The 21,192-nt window shown below is 38.6% G+C and overlaps 1 protein-coding gene across 24 annotated transcripts in view; it reads left to right on the top strand.

Annotated features, from left to right (window-relative positions):
- The window catches only part of MLIP (muscular LMNA interacting protein), a 283,019-nt gene that overhangs the window by 144,678 nt on the left and 117,149 nt on the right, over positions 1-21,192 (top strand). For 22 of the 24 annotated variants that reach the window (XM_055079757.1, XM_028479088.2, XM_028479081.2 and 19 more), the window contains one exon: positions 10,928-12,487. The exons of 1 other annotated variant lie outside the window; for it this stretch is intronic. In XM_055079757.1, the coding sequence (XP_054935732.1) occupies positions 10,928-12,487 (1,560 nt within the window). The remainder of the gene's footprint in view (positions 1-10,927; positions 12,488-21,192) is intronic. One more of the 24 variants, XM_028479075.2, reaches the window with a different exon arrangement.

Here is a 21,192-nt window from a genome sequence, read left to right as displayed (position 1 = left end):
TGTGGGAATAAAAAGAGGGACTTTGTAGGGTAGAATGAACTGGATTTGTTCATTGACCACATATGGAAAAAAAAATCAGTGATGAATGAAATTTATAACCAAGGAAATTGAATGAATGTTGGCATTAACTGAGGAAAGAATAACAGGTCTTGGCAAGGGATAAGAAGAGATGAGATATCTAATGTTGAGTTTGAGATGCCTGGTGGCAGAATGCAATGCTATCAAGAAAGAAGCTGGAAATATGAATCTGGACATAGGAGGGAGATGGGAGACTGGAAGTATTTCCTATATGAGCTGAAGCTATGAGAATGGAGCTGTTTACTCATGGAAATAATGCAAAACAGAAAGACACAAGATACAATGCAGGACACAGTCAAGTATAAAGGGCCAGTGAAAGATGAGAAGCCAAAGAAGGAGGCTGAGAGGAGACCAAAGATGTTGGAGAGAGGGGTTTCATGCAGGGAAAGCTGAAGAGACTTTCGACTAAAAAGTAGTTTATAAATTAGGCCAAATACATAAAATATATAAACATTAATTAATTAACCAATAATTTAAACATAGCTCAGTAATGTTTTCTTTCTAAAACTCAAATGAATCTGATATTAATCATATCCATTCGGGAATACAAAATACCAACCGTGAAAGAACATTCTGGTGGCATGACATGTTTTGAGAATGAACATGGAATTATCACGTAAGAATCACATGGTTCTCCCCATTTTATGCCGGGAGGCCTCCTGGAGAATGCAGCTTCCATCTCCATATTGTACTTTCATTATTTTCTAGCTGCCTTGACAGGTTTTCTTACTGTCCTGCAACAAGTAATTCTGCCAAGTGGGACAGCCAGGTTAATATATGCTGCTGCTTGATTTAGAGAAGATTAGAAGCTAGGAGATCAAGAGGCCAGGATCAAAGGGAAGGGAAGGATCAAAAGGCTTTTTGCTGATAGAGTTGGAGGTGAAGCACTAGGGGTCCCTGCGGGGAGATGTGTCCCCCCCTGCAAGGAAGGGAGGGGACCCTCTCCTGCATGATTATTATTAGAACCAGATGTGTAGGGATGGGGCTAGGGATGCAGGGTCTGACCTGGACGCTGTCTCAATTTGGGATATGGGAGCCCTTCTGCTCTCCCAGGTTAGAGCCCAGAGTCTGGCCCCATTACCTGCTTGGACACACACCTTCTCTGGGCTCCTTCTCCTCTGGGAGAGGGGATGAGGTTGTCCGGCATCTGACCAGCTCTGCTCTGGAAGAGGAGCCTGGCACATTCTACTAAAATATTATTCTATAATATGATTTATGAAAATAATATAATATATAACACAATAGAAAATATTATAAATTTAATACAAATCAAAATAAAATACAAAACCAAGCCAAATAAAGTAGGGCCTTCAAAGTCCATTAAATATAGGACTTAGGAGGTCATTTGGTGACCTTGATGGGAACAGTGTGAGTGGGGTGATGGGGCAGAAATCAAGTTGAGGAATGGATAAGTAGTGAAAGGGAAGTCACACATTAGAGAGATGGTATGAAAAAGCATAAATGAGACTGGCAACTTATGGTCACACTCCTCTGGGCAGTTACTTGAGGTTGTAAACTTTAGTGTCCTCATTTGTAGAATGGGGTGATGCTATCAACCTTCCTTGCGAAGATTAAATGAGATTAAATATATGGCCTAGAACAGTTCCTGGCCCACAAACATTCTCAGGAATGATTCACTGTGTTTAAAAAGTTGGAAACGGCAGCATGTTTGGGGGCACAGGGTAAGGAACATGAGAGGAGGGAAACATTTTATATATTGCTTCAAACAGCTTGGATGTCAGAACGGAAGAAAGGACACGAAAAATAAGATCAGTAGAACTAGCGGTGGCCAAATAGAGGAGGTTCTTACAAAAAATTCTGGGAAATTTGGACATTGGCACACATATTAAGAACCTAGATTTTAGGGATCCATGGAAAAAAGATTGCAACAAATTATTTGGACAGGGCATCAGACATAGAAACCTTTTTTATAGTCATGGGCCTTTGTTTTATAGTGAAATACCCTATTCATACTAGCACATTGTATCAGAATAGCCTTTATATGTCTCTCTTACACCAGTAGATTTGTGAGCCCTGTGATGACAAAAAATCTTCTCGCCTTCTGTCCACATCACCTAACTCCAATGCCTGGGACACTATAGGTACTAAGAAAGTATCTGATGAATGAATGATCCTCCTTTTCCCATGACCCTGTCATATAAATAGGGAACAGACATCATTACATAACTCTCTTAATTTACAGCAGAGAAAAATTATATTAGAGAAGGGAAGACAGCCTAGGACTCCAGCCTCATAGCTTGGCTGTTGTTTTGTTTTTTGCCTGTTAAAACACATTGTCCATAGCTTTCGGTCTAGGGATTTAGAGGTCAAAGACTTTGGAAAAAGCTGGGAGGTTAAACTTCCATGTTAGTTCTGCTAACTGCTGAGAAGAGTAGCTTGGAGCCGCAGGTTCCTGAAAAATGGCATGTTTCTATTAAAATGCAAGGAAGTCATTGGTACATGCCCATCAGCAGGATGACTTCCTAACTGCATGCAGAGCAGAGCTACATGGGGCCCAGCAGCAAAGAAAACAAAACAGGAGTCTGCCTTGCATAGCAGATGGGAGGTCATCCAAGTAGTAAGGCAGATTCTGGCTGGGCCCACTTGATCGTATAATTGCCTTGAGGCAGTTGAGATGATTAAAAATGTAGAGGCCCTCATTCTTTTAATTGATATACATACCCCTGACCAACTAATTTTATTGCTTTAACAACCTTTCTCTAGTGCTCTTCCCATTGCCAACTCCCCATTTCCTTTCTTGTTTAGGGTGAGTATACGATTCCATCCTACTCCACCCACTTTACCTATGTTGTCACCGTCCAATGGTGAGTGACACTGGACACACCAAGGAGAGTTCCTCTGACTCAGTGGGGGACCCTGGCTCTGCTCTGATGCTGGCAGAATCCCTGTGATGCCTCACTGGTGGTTGGTTGCTTCTTCTGGTTGAGATCAATTGTACCAATAGCCCGAGAGGCAGAGGAAGTACATTTGTGGAAAATCAAGTTGCTTTGACAATTTCAGCAGAAGGGTGAGAAAGACTTTTAAAAGGAGGGTCTCCCGACTTTTGGTATCAGAATTCAAATGTTTGTCTTGCTGGTGAGGAGAAGACGGACCTGTGGATCTAAGAGCCATCATTCTCTCCACCCTCATGCCCAGAGTCTGGAGCAGAATAAGAGGGGCCAACTGCGGAGGGAGGTGATGATGCCACTGTGGAGGAAGGTGTCAGGATGTGACACCACAACCCTCCTCTCTGGCTTTCTGTTCCTACACCCACTAGACACTTTATTTCTTCATTCCTGCCTGAATGTAACATGTCAGATATTAGACACTAGGGGAGTAAACTTTAAAAAAACTTAGTACCTGCCTTCAAGGAGCTTGGAAAACAGTTGCACCTGAAAATAATGACAAAGAAAAGTGACAGGTTCAAGGAACAGTGGGACGTCTAGAGGGAGGACACCTAGATCATCCTGGATCACTAGGAAGGGTTCATGTTGTCTGAGCTGAAATGTGAAAGATGAGTAAAAGTGTTCTTGGCTGACAAACAGGGCCCAGGCATTCCAGACAGTGAGGACAGCCAGGGAACTACTGACACACAAGAAGAGGGTGGAAAAGAGAAGGAGTATGATAAGGGCTTATCAAATATACTAGGAAATACACTAGGAGAGAGAGATGACATAGAGGCCACAGATAAAACAGTTTTGAAAAAGGGGAAGAGATTGCAAGTCAGGTTCTGTAGAGAAATCAGAAGAGATAAGGGATTTAAGTACCTGTGGGGCTTAGGAAAAAATAAACCATTGTAGACATTGGTGATAACAGTTTCTGCAGAAGAGCAGGGGGTAAAATCTGTTAAGAAGTCAGGGGAAGTATATTACTTTTCTATAGCTGCATAACAGATTACCATAAATTTAGTGGCTTAAAAAAATCCAACTATTTATTTTCTCCCGGGTTTTTTAGATCAGAGGCCTGGGCACAGCTGAGCTGGGTCTCACAAGTTTGAAATCAAGACGTCAAGTTCATCTCACCTGGAAGCTCTCCTAAGGGAAGAGTCTGCCTCAAAGTTCCCCCATGTTATTGGCAGAATTCATTTCCTCGAGGCTGTAGAATTCATGGCAGCTTGCTTCTTAAAGCTGCTACCTTGATCTCTATCTTCCTGACCCTCTTTTTTTTTTTTTTTTTTTTTTTTTTTTGTGGTATGCGGGCCTCTCTCTGCTGTGGCCCCTCCCGTTGCGGAGCACAGGCTCCAGACGCGCAGGCTCAGCGACCATGGCTCACGGGCCCAGCCGCTCCGCGGCATGTGGGATCCTCCCAGACCGGGGCGCGAACCCGGTTCCCCTGCATCGGCAGGCGGACGCGCAACCACTGCGCCACCAGGGAAGCCCCCTGACCCTCTTTTAAAGGGCTCATTTTATTAGTGTTGCCATGTCCGAGCTCGTACTGTTCACCGCAGGTCAAGCTAATAAATTGAGAGATGAGTTGTTGGGGCCAGGAATAGCGACTTTACTTGGAAAGCTAGCAGATCAAGAAGATGGCAGACTAGTGCCCCAAGGAACCAGCTTCCCTGAGTTGGAATTCAGTCTTCTTTTATCTAAAAAGGAGAGGTGGTTTGGTTAGTTGTTGCAAACTTCTTGGTGTTGGAATCCCTTGTTCTTGCAGCTGTCCACATCGGTCTGTAGGTCTGGTCACAATGTTCCTATAAACCTTCAACAAGACAGATGTTATTCTGTTCTGCAACTTTTTATCTCTATATGAATGGAAAAGTGTTACACCTTTAAAGGTTAGAGCCTTGAGAATGGGCTATCCTGCATATTTCAGGCTATAGGCAACATTCTTAACTTGTAGCTAAAGCAATAGATACACAGGTTAAAGTAAAAGAAACACATCCAATATGGAGTCAGATTTGTTCTTCCCTATTGCATTAGGGCATGCCTACTCAGGAGGATCTCTTATTTGATTAAGTTAAAGTCACCTGATTAGGAACCTTAAATACATTTGCAAAATCCCTTCACCTTTGCCAGGTTCTATTAGCTAGAATCAAGTCACAGTCTCCAGCTATACTTAAGAGGAGGGGATTAAGGCAGTGTGTGTGGGGGGTGGCTGTTTGAGAAGTCATTTTAGTGTGTGTTGGCCAGAATAAGTAAGGAAATCAACACGGTGATGGTAGGGACAGGTGTGACTGGGAAGAAATCTACATAGACCTGTAACTAGGGTATTTACAGGCCCCCCAGATCTTGGTGCATATGTGTGCATATGTTTTTATCAATTAGATTTTGTTGCTTAACAAACAGTGCCAAAATTGTGTTTTCAAACAGCAACCATCTATTTAGCTAAAAAATCTGCAGGTCAACAGTTTGGCTGTGTTCAACTGGGTGGTTCTGCAGCTCTGGGTCAGGCTCGGCTGATCTTTGCTGTGGTTCACTTACAGGTCTGCAATTGGCTGCTGGGTCAGCTGCTGGCTGGTTAGCTGTCTGGTGGTTGGTTAGCTGAGATGTGGTCTGGCATCTTCCAGGGGACTAGCCTGGGCTCATTTACATTGTGGTGATGCTCTGCACTCAGCAAGCCAGTAAGCCCCAATGCACAAGTGCTTTTCAAGTCACTGTGTCTTGTATCACATTTGCTAACATCCCACTGGTTAAAACAAGTCATATGGCCAGGTGAGGTTAAAGGGTGAATGAGGAAAAGGACTTTGCCTTTCTTATGAAAAGAGTAGAAAAATGTGGACATTTTTACAGTCTACCACATGATAGTTATTATTATCTTTTTAATGATGGGAAATATTCTGCTTTATGTTAGGATGAGAGAACCAGTAAAAAAGAAAATGGATGAATACGTAGCATACAGGGGATAGTTAATGAAATGGGATCCCTGAGAAGGCAAGAGCTGCTGGGATTCAGAGCACAGAGGGAAATTTACTCTTAAAAAGGGAAAAGACATTATTTTTCTTTAGAATGAAGGAAAGGGGATAAGAATAGGTCTAGAAAAAAATTAATTTTCCCGGTAATCACAATTTTCCTTGGAGAAAAGGAATCTCAGTCATCTGTTGCACACAATGAGGGAGGTTCTGGGAAAAGGGTTAGTGAGTGCTAACTTTGTGGAAGGCTGTTGTTTAGAACAGGAGAGGAAGCTGAGGTCAAAATATAAGAAAAGAAAAAAAAAATCCCAAACGACCCACAAAAAAGCTGAGTGGTACACAGCCCAGCTGAGACTATAGACCTTAAGTTTATGATGACACCAATTTACAGTGCCTTACCCAACCCATGTGTCAATTAGAAAAAGGTACCCCCTCTGCTTAGCGTAGGAAAGTTCAGCCCCACTCTCAGCTGGTGCCCTTGTACAGGACAAGTTCTTAAATCGAGTGCAGTGGCCCTGGGTTTTGTTATATTTTTTAAATAACAGCTTTAAGTAGATTAGGTCTAGGAGCGTAATTGATTTAAGAATAATGATTTGCCAAGTGGATTGGCAAAAAAACAAGATGGCTAGTGTTGACAATATTGGCAAGAAGGTGGAGACTAAATAAGTATTTCTAAAACCTAAAATGCAAAATAGCAGGGGATGAGGGAGATGAGACTGGCTAGGAGGAGAGGGGCTCTGTTGTGAAGCAACAATCTTGAGTTCATGGTAGATGTGGGAAAGTATTGGTGGCATCTTGAGCATTGGTGTGTTTTGATTAGATTTTTAACAGGTCAGTCTGAAGATAAGTGCAATTGGGTGCAACTAGAAATAAGAATACCAAAAAGAGGACTTAAATTGTTCAGGTAAGAAAGGCTGAGAATCTGCTCAGTCACATTGCAAGTGTCCATCAGTGAGAAGAGGACAGATCAGCAGGTTTGTTTAGGAGGTCAAGGTGCTATAATGTAATGATTGCATGCAAGGACAAAGGAGAATCAGGAGTTTCTGCCTTGCAGAAACTGTGCAGATTCAGGAGAAAGAGCACAAGTATATGGGGCCAACATGGTTCAAATCTTGGGAACTATTCAGACCGTCAGGCAGCAGAGCAGACATTTTGGCTTTTATTCAGATGTTTTGGAATCTCATGGACACATTAGGAAAAACTGAATATATGCAGTTAATTTTATTTATTTATTTATTATTGAACTATAATTTATTTACAATGTTGTGTTAATTTCTACTGTTCAGCAAAGTGATTCAGTTACACACATATATATATATACATTCTTTTTAAAATATTCTTTTCCATATGGTTTATCATAGGATACTGAATATATTTCCCTGTGCTATACAGTAGGACCTTATTGTTTATCCATTCTCTCTATATATAATAGTTTGCATCTGCTAATCCCAACCTCCCAGTCCATCCCTCCCCCAGCACCCTCCCTTAGCAACCGCAAGTCTGTTCTGTATCTCTGTGAGTCTGTTTCTGGTGCATAGATAGGTTCATTTGTGTTGTATTTTAGATTCCACATATAAGTGAAATCATATGGTATTTGTCTTTCTCTTTCTGACTTACTTCACTGAGTATGATAATCTCTAGTTACATCCATGTTGCTGCAAATGCCATTATTTCATTCTTTTTTATGGCTGAGTGGTATTCCTTTGTATATAATACCACATCTTCTTTATCCATTCCTCTGTCTATGGACATTTAGGTTGCTTCCATGTGTTGGCTACTGTGAATAGTGCTGAGAAGCAGTTAATTTGAGATTGACTAAAATGACAAGGCAGCTATACTACAGAGACTGGTTGTTAAAATAACTGATAGCCTCTATTATGCAGGATCCAATGTGGATTTAGGATTAAGACCATCCACTTGATGAGAGCAGAATATTGTAAGCATCCTCTGTTAACAGAGATTACTGTGAATGTACTCAGAGTTCAGGATAGTTTTTCTAGGAGAAGAGAGTTTTGAAAATGATTTTGGAGGAAGTATGTGGTAAGGGGGCTCAAGGAATCAGAAGAGGGCTGGGGATTGGAGAATATAGTCAGGGGTGATTTTAGAGAGGTGTCTGAAGCAAAGACATCAACAAATATCAGGTTAGAAATAAATGGTGGAGAAGACACAGAACAGGTTTGAGAGAGAAGGAATTAGAGAACCTAGAGAACAGAACAGGGTTATTAATGGGAGAGGATGAAAAGATTGATATAATTTGTAGGCATCATCAGAGAAGTTTATTATCATCAGTAAGGGATTTACAGGAAAGAGCTAAAATAAAGGGCCTATTTAGAGCTACTTGACTGAACATTTGACAGGTATCCATCCTTTCTTCCTGCGTAAAATTATTCATGTCTTTACTCGCTCTTTTTTAAAACTTATTAATAAGAGGAACTCAGGAAAATAAATCTTTTTCATTAAAAAATGCATTCCCCTCTCCTGGGAATTTTATAAAAATATGGTGCCACATTTTTATATTAGTATAAATTAGGATAACATCAAATTAGAAAAAAACATATTGCAAAAGCTTATTAATACATAAATAGGAAAATATAATAAAAAACATTCTTAGACTTTTCAGAATCTTTCCCTTTGAACTTTTCTTAGAAGTTCTTCAATAATAAGCTATTAGAAAGTACAGTAAAATTCAGAGTTACTTATATTAGGTAAGATATGACTTCATGTAATAGAATGTTTGGTAATTAGAAGCCATAGTCTTGGGGAAATTGGAGGGAACAGTCTTTTCCTCTGATGAGACCCTCAAAATCACAGTCCTGAGATTTTAACATGATAATTTGGTGGATAATCAGGATGAATTAATGAGTTTGTTATATAAACTGAAGTTATTTGGAAACATGACTGAAAAGGTAATGGAATTTTTGTGGCTGTTATTAATTTACATTTTTTTAAATAACAAAAGCTATGGCATAGCATGCAAAGAGACTGTACATAGCCTCGAAATTTCTTCATTCCTTCCATGAGGACAGGCCAATCATAGGAAACAATTAGAGAAGACCTTTCATTTATGGCTAAACACATGAGTTGGTTTTACAAATACTGGATAAGCAAAATTGTTTTTAAGCAAAACTTATGTGAGGGAATTGTTAAGCTTTCTTTCTCAATTTAATTGAATTCTGTTTGATTTTCAATTATTGCTGATTTTCAGATATTCTGGGTTACATGCCAAAATTATTCAAAAATAACTTATGTGGCAAGAATTCTGTGTCGCAAATACACAAATGAATTTACATATAAAAAGAGAAGAATATTTTGGGTACATTTGCTCAGAAACTTAGAAGTTTGGGGTGAGTTGTTTGAATTTATCAGTTTTAAATAGTTTTAGAACTCAAAACTCTATGATATGAAAATCTTTGCATTAGGTCTGACAGATACCTTCTTAACATGTTATAGAGCAAAATCAAGAAATATCTTTTACTGAGTTTATAAATGAAGCTCTTGCTAAGTTTAATTATTACGGTCGTACACTTTTCTGCTATGTAATGCAATGTATATAATATTATTATACAACTTAAATATAACTTAATAAATTAAGTATATAACTTAATAAATACAAATTGTTATTTTGAATAACAGATATTCCCTAAATTCTGTATTAGGTACAAATATTTTCTTTTCTCTTATGGATCAATAAACTCAAATCAATAATTTTGAAGGGAAACCTCTGTTTAAAAGGTTTGGCTTTAGAATCATTTATAATTTCAGTATTTGTCTTAAAGTACTGGATAATTTTAAAAATAGCGCAAGAATAGAGCTACTCAGTTATTTTACAGGCTCTCCCTAGCTTCTCTTGAAAGTGATACATTATTTCTTTATTTTCTTTTTATCTGATGTGGGATTGGTGGCTTGCATTGTTTCAGGTAGATTAGATGAACCTATTTGCAGGGCACCTATAGAGAACGTAGACATAGAGAACAGACATGTGGGCACAGTGGGGGAAGGGGAGGGTGGGATGAATTGGGAGATTAGGTTTGACACAAATACACTACCATGTGTAAAATAGATAGCTAGTGGGAAACTGCTCTATAGCACAGAGAGCTCAGCTCGGTGCTCTGTGACGACCTAGATGGGTGGAATGGGGGCAGGGGTGGGAAGGAGGTCCAAGAAGGAGGGGATATAGGTATACATATAGCTGATTCACTTCATTTTACAGCAGAAACTAACACAACATTGTAAAGCAATTATACTCCAATTAAAAAGAAAAAAAAGATAAACTACTCTGGCTTCTTTCCATATGAAAGAGTATCTATTCATTCCTTCCAACATAACTCACATCTTTTGTTAACAGTTCATTCTGGCAAGTAATTAGGGAAAATATTTTTCATAAGCTAAAACTCTCTCTCTGTTTCGGCCTTGGCTTTCACTCTCTGTCACAGTTATGTTGATGTTGAGGGCTGCATCTTTTGAATTCTGGGCATTATTTTCAGGTTTACAATATGTAGGAGTAGTCCAAGTTTTTAGAATTTTTAACACTTAAAGTGTGGTAAAGTTTTTAAGGATTGTAGTCATTATTATTATATTATGATTTATATTCTTGCAGTGGAAGAAAACCTATTTCCTTTTCCAAAGTGCATTTTGACATTTATATTGATGATGATTTAAATCTTTTCAAATCACGCAATTCCAGAAGAAGATAACTCTTTTAGATTTTTGTCAATGGATTATTTTCCAAAGGGAGACATGCAAATACAATTTTATATTGATGTTCATTCTGGAGAATAAATGAGATATAGTATTTAAGAGTTCACCGTTTATTTATATTTTATTTCAAATTCAAAGCAATGCCTCATTAGCAAAACAGAATTTCTGCCATTTTCTCAGAGGTTTAAGGGCCTCTTTTTGTGTAAACTAATAGGACTGTTTGCATAAACGCGCAAGTGACAAGAATGTTTTGACAGTTTCACAAATGATGTCTTTGACCCTGTCTATTTCTCTTTCCTCTAGTTAACTTGTCCCACTGCCTCTGAGCAGCTTGCCTATAAACAACCTGCTTTCTCCTTTGTTTCTCCAACTAATCAGAAAACACCACCTGTCCCAGTCGACCTAGCCGGAGCCTCTGTCCTGGAGGAGTTCCACCCGAGGAGGCTGGATGTCAGTGGGGCCCTGGTGGAAGAAACAGCCATGTACTTTCAAACTTCCGCTCACTCTGCACCCTTTTTTGCACCGAAGGGCACGTCCTCGACGTCACAGTTCCCCCATCCCGCTCAATTATCAGGTTCTCACTCATCCAGTCCAAGCGCAGTCCAGGAAAAACATGGCCTGACGTCTGAAGTCCTCAAGAAGACTGTCACCTCGCATGTCCTTAGTCCCAGAGAAAGTCCGAGAACCTCTTCTCCTTCGCTGCCCTCCGGTGCTTCTCTGAAGTCGAATTCAGCCTCCTACATCCCAGTCCGCATTGTCACGCACTCACTCTCTCCGAGTCCCAAACCCTTCCCCTCCCCTTTCCACGGCTCTTCTTCCTCTGTCTGTAGCCAAGTGTCATCCAGCGGGAACTTCTCAAAGTCAGGGGTGAAATCCCCAGTGCCCTCCCGGCTTTCCCTCCTCACTGCCATCCTCAAGTCCAACCCTTCTCACGAAAGACCCCTTTCCCCGGCATCCTGTCCCACCTTCTCTCTCAACTCCCTGGCTTCTTCCAGGCTCACACTCGATCAAAAAGTTAAACAAACCTCTCCTACGCCTAAAAAATCCCTCTCGAGTTGCTCCCTGCGAGCGGCGTCTCCAGAGCAAAGGGAAAACCAGGTTTCTGATCTCAGCCAGCAATCCTTTCCCTTCCCTTTTTCCACTAAAGCTGCTCCCCTTCCTCTGGCATCCTCCCTTTCTCCCCCCAAACAGGGCAGTAGCAGCCTTGCTTCTTTGAATGTAGAGAAAACGCCATCCCCCACTTCTTTGAAGAGCAGCCCAATGATTTCCCAGCTGCAAAGCAGTACCTCCAGTTCTACGGGTCTGCCTCCTGTCCCTCCAAGCTTTTCTCCTTTGTTTTCCAAGGGCAGACAGGATGCTGACATCAGGGGCCCAGGAGAGCCCAGGGATATTTCCCCACATCCTTCTACGTTAGCCTCCTCGGCATCATCTTCGGTGTCTCCTCCCACTAACCCAAGAGCCAGGCTCCCCTCTCCAGAGAAATGCTACCATCCTTCCCCAGCTCTTTCAAACCTGATAAACAGATCCAAGAGAGCATCAGCACCTCTCTCTGGCCAGGGGCAGACACCTTTAGCTCCTCCCCCACACCCTGTCTCCACCTCTGTCTCTGCCTCTCCTCCCCAACTGGGGTGCTCCGCTCTCCCTCGTGCTAATCCGCCCACAGAGGTGCGCCACCTCAGTCCCTCAGCTCTGCACCCAAATCTTACTCTGCCTTCAAGACTTGGGAAATCCGAAAGCTCCATATCTGACCACAGGTCATCTGTTTCATCCCCATCACCTCCCATCTCTCTAACAAGAACCAACGAGCTGATTTCACCTTGTGCATTGTCCATGTCAACAGGCCCTGAAAATAAGAAACACAAGGTATTTTTTTTTTTTTTTGCACGTTGCATGGTGCATGTTTCTTTTGAAATATGGAATCTTTTTTTTCAGGGGAAAAAATCAGCAGTTATGATATTCTTTCTGTTCCTACAAGGAGACAGTGCAAGGGGATCTAGGATTTGGTATATTTGAATGTGTAGATGAATTATAAACTGTCTAAAATTGTGTATGTTTCTGAAAGCCTCTTTGATTTTGCAAATCCTCTATGGTAACCTTTTATATCTGTGGCTCCAAGGGCATTTTTTCCAGGCATAATATGAGTTATATTATTGATCCCAAAGATGGAATTTAGAGCAGTTAGATGGAATTTGGGAATATGATACATTTCAGATTCTTTAATAACATGAACCCTATTATCCATCAAAATATCCTGTACTGATAAAATAGTAGACAGGATTACTGTAAAATGGAATATTATCATATATCAAGCCCCATATGATTGCCCAGCCAATTTGAAAACTTTCTATTTCCTTTGCTGGCATTTATTTATTAGTAGCAATTTTCTTCCCCTTCTACCATGATGATTTCTTTATTGGTCTCCATACACCTCAAGCTAAATCAATATGGATTTAGCTATATACATGTTGGGCAAAAGAGAATAGAAATTTCCTTTGTATGTGAAAATTATTTGATTTATTATGAACACTGAATACTTAATGATTATAAAATATGGAAAGGATGGACAGGCTGGGTAGATGGAAGTAGAGTTAAGAGAGGAGAAGTATTGACTTTTAAATGCTCTGAAGTGACCCATTGAGGAAGGATGTGAAATCAGCATTTACTTTAATATGAGAAGGGAAACATTTGAAGGAGTTACCCATAGCATTCATTGTTCATTTTTCCTGGAGGAAGGCAACTCTGCCCTATAGTGTAACGGCTTCCCAACTGTTCTCATGTAATTTAAGATATGGAGTTTAGACACTTAGGATTCAGTCAGTATTCTATAAATGAAATAAAATTATGAAAGTGTCTGTATTAGGAGGGGGTTTGGATTTTCAGTTCAGCGCATTGAATTAACACCATTTTAGAGTGTCCAAGTTGGTTCCATGGAGATTGTATTCAACTCTGTCACTGTTGGGATGATGAACTTACCATGGAAAAGATGAAACAGCCCACGTGATGCTGTTAATATGTTACAATACAATTCAACTTAAAAAGCATGCATTAGATATCTACTGTATGCCCACCACCATACTAGCTTTTTTGTGGATGTGTTTTATTTTTAAGGAAAATAATCCTTTGTCTTAAAAATATATTTTATTCAGCAAAACAACTTATACATATATATATAATGTGGAGAAGCTATAGAGAGTTATTAAATCTACAGTAAAGCTAGAAAACAAGGATAAGGCAATATTAATATAACGTAATACAGATTATGTATAAAAGTTCACTGAATTCAGTATAAGAGAAATATTATTATGGGATATGTTTAGTAAGGGAAGTTATCATAAATGTCAGGCCTGTCGGAAATGTTTAGGATTTAGCTTAATGAAGAGGAAAGCAGGTGACATTTCAGAAATGGTAAACAACTCCACCAAATATACAGAAGATGAGCCCAGAGGAGTATATGTGGACATGTAAGAAGATTGGCCTTATCATCGAATAGTGATGATAGTAATGATAATTACAGTAACAGAAAGTTCTGTGAGTCAAGGACTCTCCGAGTAGTTACACAAAGCAGTTAATATTTAATTAAAAGGGACCATGTTAGTTAATTTTGTCATGACCATATGAGATTGGTAATATTATTTTCTTCATTCTGTATACCAAGAAACTGTAGTTCAGTGAATAACTTGCCCAGGTTACATTTCTTATACTGGCAGAGTTGACATTTATATTAATAGAAATCTACTGATTCCTGAAGCCATGTTCTTTATTACTGAGATTTATTGCTACAAGCAATAACTCATATTAATTATCATTTTAGCCTTATTTATTAATTCTCATGAAGGAATGAAATGATGATTAAAAATATATCAATTTATATAATATTTGGATCATTTTAAAATGTATTTTTCAGGATTATTAAGTCCTTGTATTTTAAACTTGAAAGCAAATGGGATGGAGGAAATCTAACTTCCTCTCTAACTCTAAGTTTGAAAATATGATTTATTTGAGGTGAAATGACCTGGTGATTATCTTTTCAATACATATGTGTGATTATGGAATTCATTTGTAATGTATTGAAAAAAAAAAACCCTGGTGATCTAAACATTACTTTTTCCTGAATTTATTGGCAATTATCTCTTAAACCATACTGCCTTACACTTATTCTTTACCTTTATGAAAAGTAGTTTTACTCCACAGCCTTCTTAGAGGGTTTCTGTTTGTGGTTCACTCTGTTTTGTTCATGTTTTGTCCCATTTTTGGAGAGTTGGAAAAGGGTGATCCCAGAGCGACTTCTGATGAAGTCCTTTTTGCCCTAAAATCAAGTTTTTTGAAGACCTGTTCCTCCCCAGCTCATTTACTGCCCCCAATATTGAAGAATTTTCAGTGTTAGCTTTATTTTTTCTGCTTATTTTCTATCTCCAAGTTAATAAAGTTCAAGCTTGTAGAAATGCTTCTTAAATTTGATGAACATGTATGAAAATATGGAGAATGGTTATAATTAATCCATTTTTATCTGTTCCTTTGAACAGAAAACATGTTTCTTATAATGGGTAAAATTTATGATAACTTTTGCAAAATTAGTTTCTCTCGAGACATATTTATTTGTCATATTTATCATATATATCATATAAATATTTGTCATATTTATTTCCTCCTTGCTTCTTGCTGTTATCTCTGTAGGTAAAAAATCAGTATGTGTATATATATATAAATAAAACTATTATTTGCAAGAATTGTAACTTGAGTGTAAAAAGTTCAGTAAAATGGACACTGTTGGATACTGGAAGAGATAAATCTTATCGCAGTCACTTTTGATGTTTGACTCGTTTTGTTTAAATTGCTAAGATTAATTTATAGATTGATAGGAGGAAATAGACAAAAGCTTTGGGATATTGAAGAATTTATATGCTTTTATGGACTGTTTCTTATCTGGCTCGTTCCACTGTGGTGCTAATCTGAGCACAAGACCCTCTTTGAAGTCAAAGAGTTTCAGATTTAGATCAGCTTCACTCAGTGCCAGATCCTGAAAGGAAAGAGGTCCTAGAATACAGATAGCCATCAAATTAAAACATCAATGCTTGAAAGATATTAGTTCCAAGTCTGGCCTTACTGTCCTTTGATATGAAAATGAAATGGAACAGCTAGCTTAGGCTGAGCTAAATTCAGGTATAAGATATGTTTGATGTTTCTTTTTCATAGATAGAATCTTAAAGTTCTGAATCTGCTTTTATTAGTATAACGGCTATATTTTAATTTCAGATATGGTTGAAAAATATTATTTCACATTATAATCATGGTCCTAGACAGGATGGGTGTCTCCCTGAATGTTGCTCCCATGGCTCTTTGATCAATGTGTATACTGTCTGAGACACTTTTTCCCCTTGGGAAAGCCTGAATATCAGAAAATTAATCTATGGAGTTGTATTTGGGTTCCCAATATCTTTTGCCTTCGTTATAATTTACATTTTTCTCCTAGTGAGTTATCATGGTGTTCCATATGGAAATTTGGGATGGCCATTACATCAAAACCTCATACATTTTGCCCCTCAATGATGATTGTCTGAAGCTCTGTGTGGGCTCCAGTGGTGTCACTGTCCTGGCCTGAAAGCTAGCTGGACACATGGATTGGTTAGGGAATCAGTTGGGAGCTTTTAGATATTTCATGAACTTTTATAGCTGATGTTTTAGCTGTAAACTCTCATTCTTTTAAGGCATCATAACATTTCCAAACAGAATGAAATGTACCTCCATGAGCAAAAATGTTCAATCTGAGTTCAAAACAAATCACTCATTCGTACAATAAATATGTATTGAGTGCTTATTATGTACACGTTTCAAAGTTGTGAAGATGCTGAAACAAATAAAATTGCAAAAAATGCCTGCTAAAAGAACATTTATATTCTATAGTGAAAGAGAAACAGTCCACAACCCTCCCCCTCCCCAATAAGTAAATTTTCTTTTATGTTAGAAGATCATAAGTGGTATAGAGAAAAGTATAGCAGGGTAAGAGGTGGTTGTCACCAATTTATGTTGGGTGGCGGAGATAGGTTTCTTTGAAAGGGTGACATCCAGGAGGTGATGCTTCTTGAGAGAGTATAGTCAGGCCCTTCCTCAGGCTCTTGTTGTTTATGTAATTTGAGGTCCTGCCATTTACCTGTACTTAAAGTGTAACCATGAGTTCAAATCCCTGATTCTTAAGGCAAATAGTACAGTTTGTTTTGAGATCTCATAGGTCTTTATTACTAGAGCCTGTGGTGAATTTTTTGTGTCAGTGATGGGGGTGGTGGTGAGGAGAGTGGTAGGAAATATTTCCTGAAGGGGAAGGGTGTGTTCTTGCTATCCCCACCTTCACACCCAGGATTTATGTTAGACTATCTAGCATTGCCTATAAATAGAATTAGCTCTGATAAACTTACATACAAATGCAATTTCCTTTTTTAAACCTAAACTTTGCCCTGTACCTGTCATGTAGTGAATATTTAACAGATATTTATGGAAAGATGACTAAAAGCATAGATTGCAAATTGGAGAGATATAGTAGTTATCATTGAATTTTTTTCTGGATTCAAAGTCAGGCTGGTCGGTTCTACCTTGTATGACTAGCTAATGGTGATTCCAGCCTGTAATAGTACAGCCTATTCTTATTATTTAAGTTATACTTACAGTGACTAGAGTGATCTGTAATTTTAAACCAAGGAAGGGAAACCAATGAATTTGCTTTCATACCTGGAAGGCTTGGCATGCTAAAAAAGAAATATGCTCCAAATTTGGATATTGTTAAGAGAACCTAAAAGAAATATACTGAACACAAAAAGTATCTCTTATGGCAACAAGAATGATGTTTGGACTGAGAAGGAATGGCTACATATGTCTTAGAGCTGCATAAAGCCCAAGATAGATGAAGAACAAGAAAGGACGTCTAGTTGCTCTAAATAAGTTCATATCTCCTGGTCTAGATAAATCGTATCTCAAAAAACAGATGAAATTTCTAATTCTATTGCAAAAGAAGTATTGTAAATGATGGGAAAGAGGAGATTTACCAGAAAAAAGAAGGAAGCTGTTTTTTAACACAAAAAATGGAAGGTAAATTCTGAAAATTATGGCAAATTCTTAGTTTGTGAATGTTTACCAAAACAGTTATAACTGGAAGTCAGACATTTTCTTCAAGCAATAGACATTTATTGAATGCTTTCCAGCTTCTAGCTTTTGTGACGTCTTTCATGATATCTTGAACAAGGAGAGATATTTGAGAAGTAGTGATATATTTCTGTGAATTCTGAATGCTTAATCCAAAGCATCCTCGAGATCACTGTCTATCTCATCACCTTATTTTAATTTTATGCATATTATTATCTCTCTATGGCTTTTCTTTTGCTTTCTTATTTATTTGTTTGTTTACTGTTTGTTTCAGTTCATTAAGATGTAAGCTCTAGAGAGTAAAGGCTTTTTGTGTTTGTTTACTGCTGAATCACCAATACTTAGAGCGATGCATGTCACAAAGTAGATACTCAATAATATTTTGTTGAGTGAATGCATTAGTTGAACTGCCATATCCAAATAAATTTACAAGATGGATTGATGCCCACCAGGTTGGCAGAACCCAGTAGGCAAGAGCTCCCTATCCTTTATGTGACTTGAATGAAGATAAAGATGATATGCCTAAAAAATGGTTCATGAAATAATATAAAATTATTATCTTTGCAGTTTACAATGACTGACAAATCTAATCAGTGAAATTGATAGAGATAATACCTAAAGTACTATTTTTGGATCTAGAGGGAAAAAAGCATAACTACAGGATGGAGTTTAATTTCAAAAAATGTTAAGAAAAAGACGAAAGGATTAGGAATTTTAGGTGATACTCAATGCATACTCAATGTGATCCAACAATATAAAATGACCTCAACTTCATTCTGTGTATTCTAAACACACTACAAAAACCAAGGAGGAAATGCCAATGATTATCATCTTCACTGTATTAATTGAGTTTATTGTCAATATCGTGTCCGTGATGATGATATTCTACTTTGTGTTAAAAATACATCTAGATAAACACACCTTTTAAAAATTTATATATAATAGTGTGTTAATCCCAAATTCCTAATTTATCCCTCTCCCCACGTTTCCACTTTGGTAACCATAAATTTTTTTAAAATATTTTTTTAGAAGAAATGCAAATGTTCTTTTATTTTATTTAAAATTTTTTTTTATTTTTTGGCTATGTAGGGTCTTCTTTGCTGTGCGTGGGCTTTCTCTAGTTGTGGCCAGTGAGGTCTACACTTCGTTGCAGCGTGCGGGCTTCTCAATTGCAGTGGCTTCTTTTGCTGCGTTGCATGGGCTCTAGGCGCGTGGGCTTCAGTAGCTGTGGCACGTGGGTTCAGTAGCTATGGCTTTTCGGCTCTAAAGTGCAGGCTCAGTAGCTGTGGCACACGGGTTTAGTTGCTCCGCGTCATGTGGGATCCTCCCGGACCAGGGCTCAAACCCATGTCCCCTGCACTGGCAGGCGGATTCTTAACCACTGCGCCACCAGGGAAGTCCCCATAAATTTTTTTTTTGAAGTCTGTGAGTCTGTTTTATAAATACGTTCATTTGTATCATTTTTTACACATTGTAAATCAACTATACTCTAATATAAAATAAAGAATTAAATTTAAAAAATTTAAAGGAATATTGACAGAGGAAAAGGATAGTGAAATTCTTCAGCTGAGGATCAGTAAGGAAGGGGTAGGTGGAAACAGCAGTATAACTATCACGCAGAAGAAAGCTCTTAGTCCAAGCAGGGAAAAAGAGGACCAAGGTCCTATAGGAGTAAGTTAGCAGGAAACATATTTTGGCTCAATAAAAAGGGGAATTTTGTACCAATTCTAACAATTAGACCTAAATGTGCTGCCTTGGGAGGTAGGCAATTGTTCATGGTGTGCCTGAACAGAGGATCAGAGAGATTGATGACTTGGATGAGAGGGTTGAAACAGATTGCCTTCAATATCACTTCTAATTCTAAGATTATATGGCATTACATTTATAATAACAAGATATTGCTCTGTAGAGGCTTGGCCAACTATATTCTTTAGGACAGCTGTGGATAGGAGAACAAACATTATAAATGATTATGCATCCTGAAAGGAGAGGCAAGGGCATATGGCAGGTAAATCACGGTTGTTGAGCTGGAGCACCCTTGTCCAAATCCCGGCTATGATTTAGTAGCTAGTGACCTTGGATAAGTTTCTTAACATCTGTCTGCTTTAGTTTCCATATATAAAGTAAACATAATGTAATATCTACATAATAGGTTTGTTGTGAAAACTAAATGAGATAATACACATTAAGGCTTCAGAAGGGTACCTGGCTTGTAGTGATTGTTATCTATTATTATTGTTGCAACTATTGCTACAGTTAAATATCCACAAACCATTGTGGAATATTAATAACATATTTTATTCTGCATTATTTGTCTGTTTAGATATTCCTTGGGAAAAAGTATCTTATAGAGAAGCATGGATATTGGATCCAGATGGGCCTGGATTCCAAATCTCTTTGTTTTTTATGGGCTGTGGTCTTAGATGAGTCACCTGAGCTCACCACATCTTCTTTTCCTAATGACTCTTTAGTTATAGGGATTCTGCAAAATTAAATGAGGCAATGCATGTTATTTGCCTAGTCATAGATGTCAGCTCTAATTCCACATGCTGAGATGGCATTTTATTTTAGTGCTTATCCAAATACATTATTTTCTGGAGACCATAGCAGCACTGGATCAATAGAGAGACTTATAATTAATGACTTTAGTCATTAATTATAAAATTACAGGATTCTGCTCCAGTAGGCAAGCTCAAGTCTTGAAGGGACCAGAGACTTTCTTCTTCCAGGTCTGGCATTTTGATTTTTTTCTACTTGAACTTCTTCCTAAGGAATATGAATGTGCCAGCCTCTTACCTTCCTCACACCAGTTGAATGAGGGTTACACCAATCCCATCCATAAAATTCAAGGTTTTATTTTAGTTGATTACCCTGTCTTCTTCTGTAGATCCTTTGGTCTTCTTTCCAGGGAACGAAGACAGCCTGGAGCTGCGTGCCAGTTTCCCGCTGGCTCTGGGCGAGTAGCGAAGCTGCCTGAGAGCTTTTGAAGTGAGAGGAAACTTGAGCTTCGTTAAGTAGCTTGGGACCCAGAACAATATCAAAACTGGGCCTTTGGTTATGTATATGATACTGGTTTCTACAACTTTCTCATGCTCAACCCTCTCCCCCAAATACTTTCCAAAACTGAACTAGATTACTCTGAGTTTTACTTAAAACTCAGAATGCTTTATCATTTGATTCATTAACATCACTGTATTAGAAAGTGCAGGAAAGGGTGATGAGGTTTAAAAAAATGAAATTAAGATCAAGAGCATGGCCTTCTAGTTTTTCCATTATGGAGTTAAATTGCTGATATCACTTCTATTCAAAATATACTACTTTCTAAAAATTACTGCTAGGGCTTCCCTGATGGCGCAGTGGTTGCGCGTCCGCCTGCCGATGCAGGGGAACCGGGTTCGCGCCCCGGTCTGGGAGGATCCCACATGCCGCGGAGCGGC

Source organism: Physeter macrocephalus, chromosome 18, assembly GCF_002837175.3.
Source record: "Physeter macrocephalus isolate SW-GA chromosome 18, ASM283717v5, whole genome shotgun sequence".
Taxonomy (NCBI): domain Eukaryota; kingdom Metazoa; phylum Chordata; class Mammalia; order Artiodactyla; family Physeteridae; genus Physeter; species Physeter macrocephalus.
The sequence above is the reverse complement of the archived record's forward strand: the minus strand, read 5'-3'. Positions and strand labels throughout refer to the sequence as shown.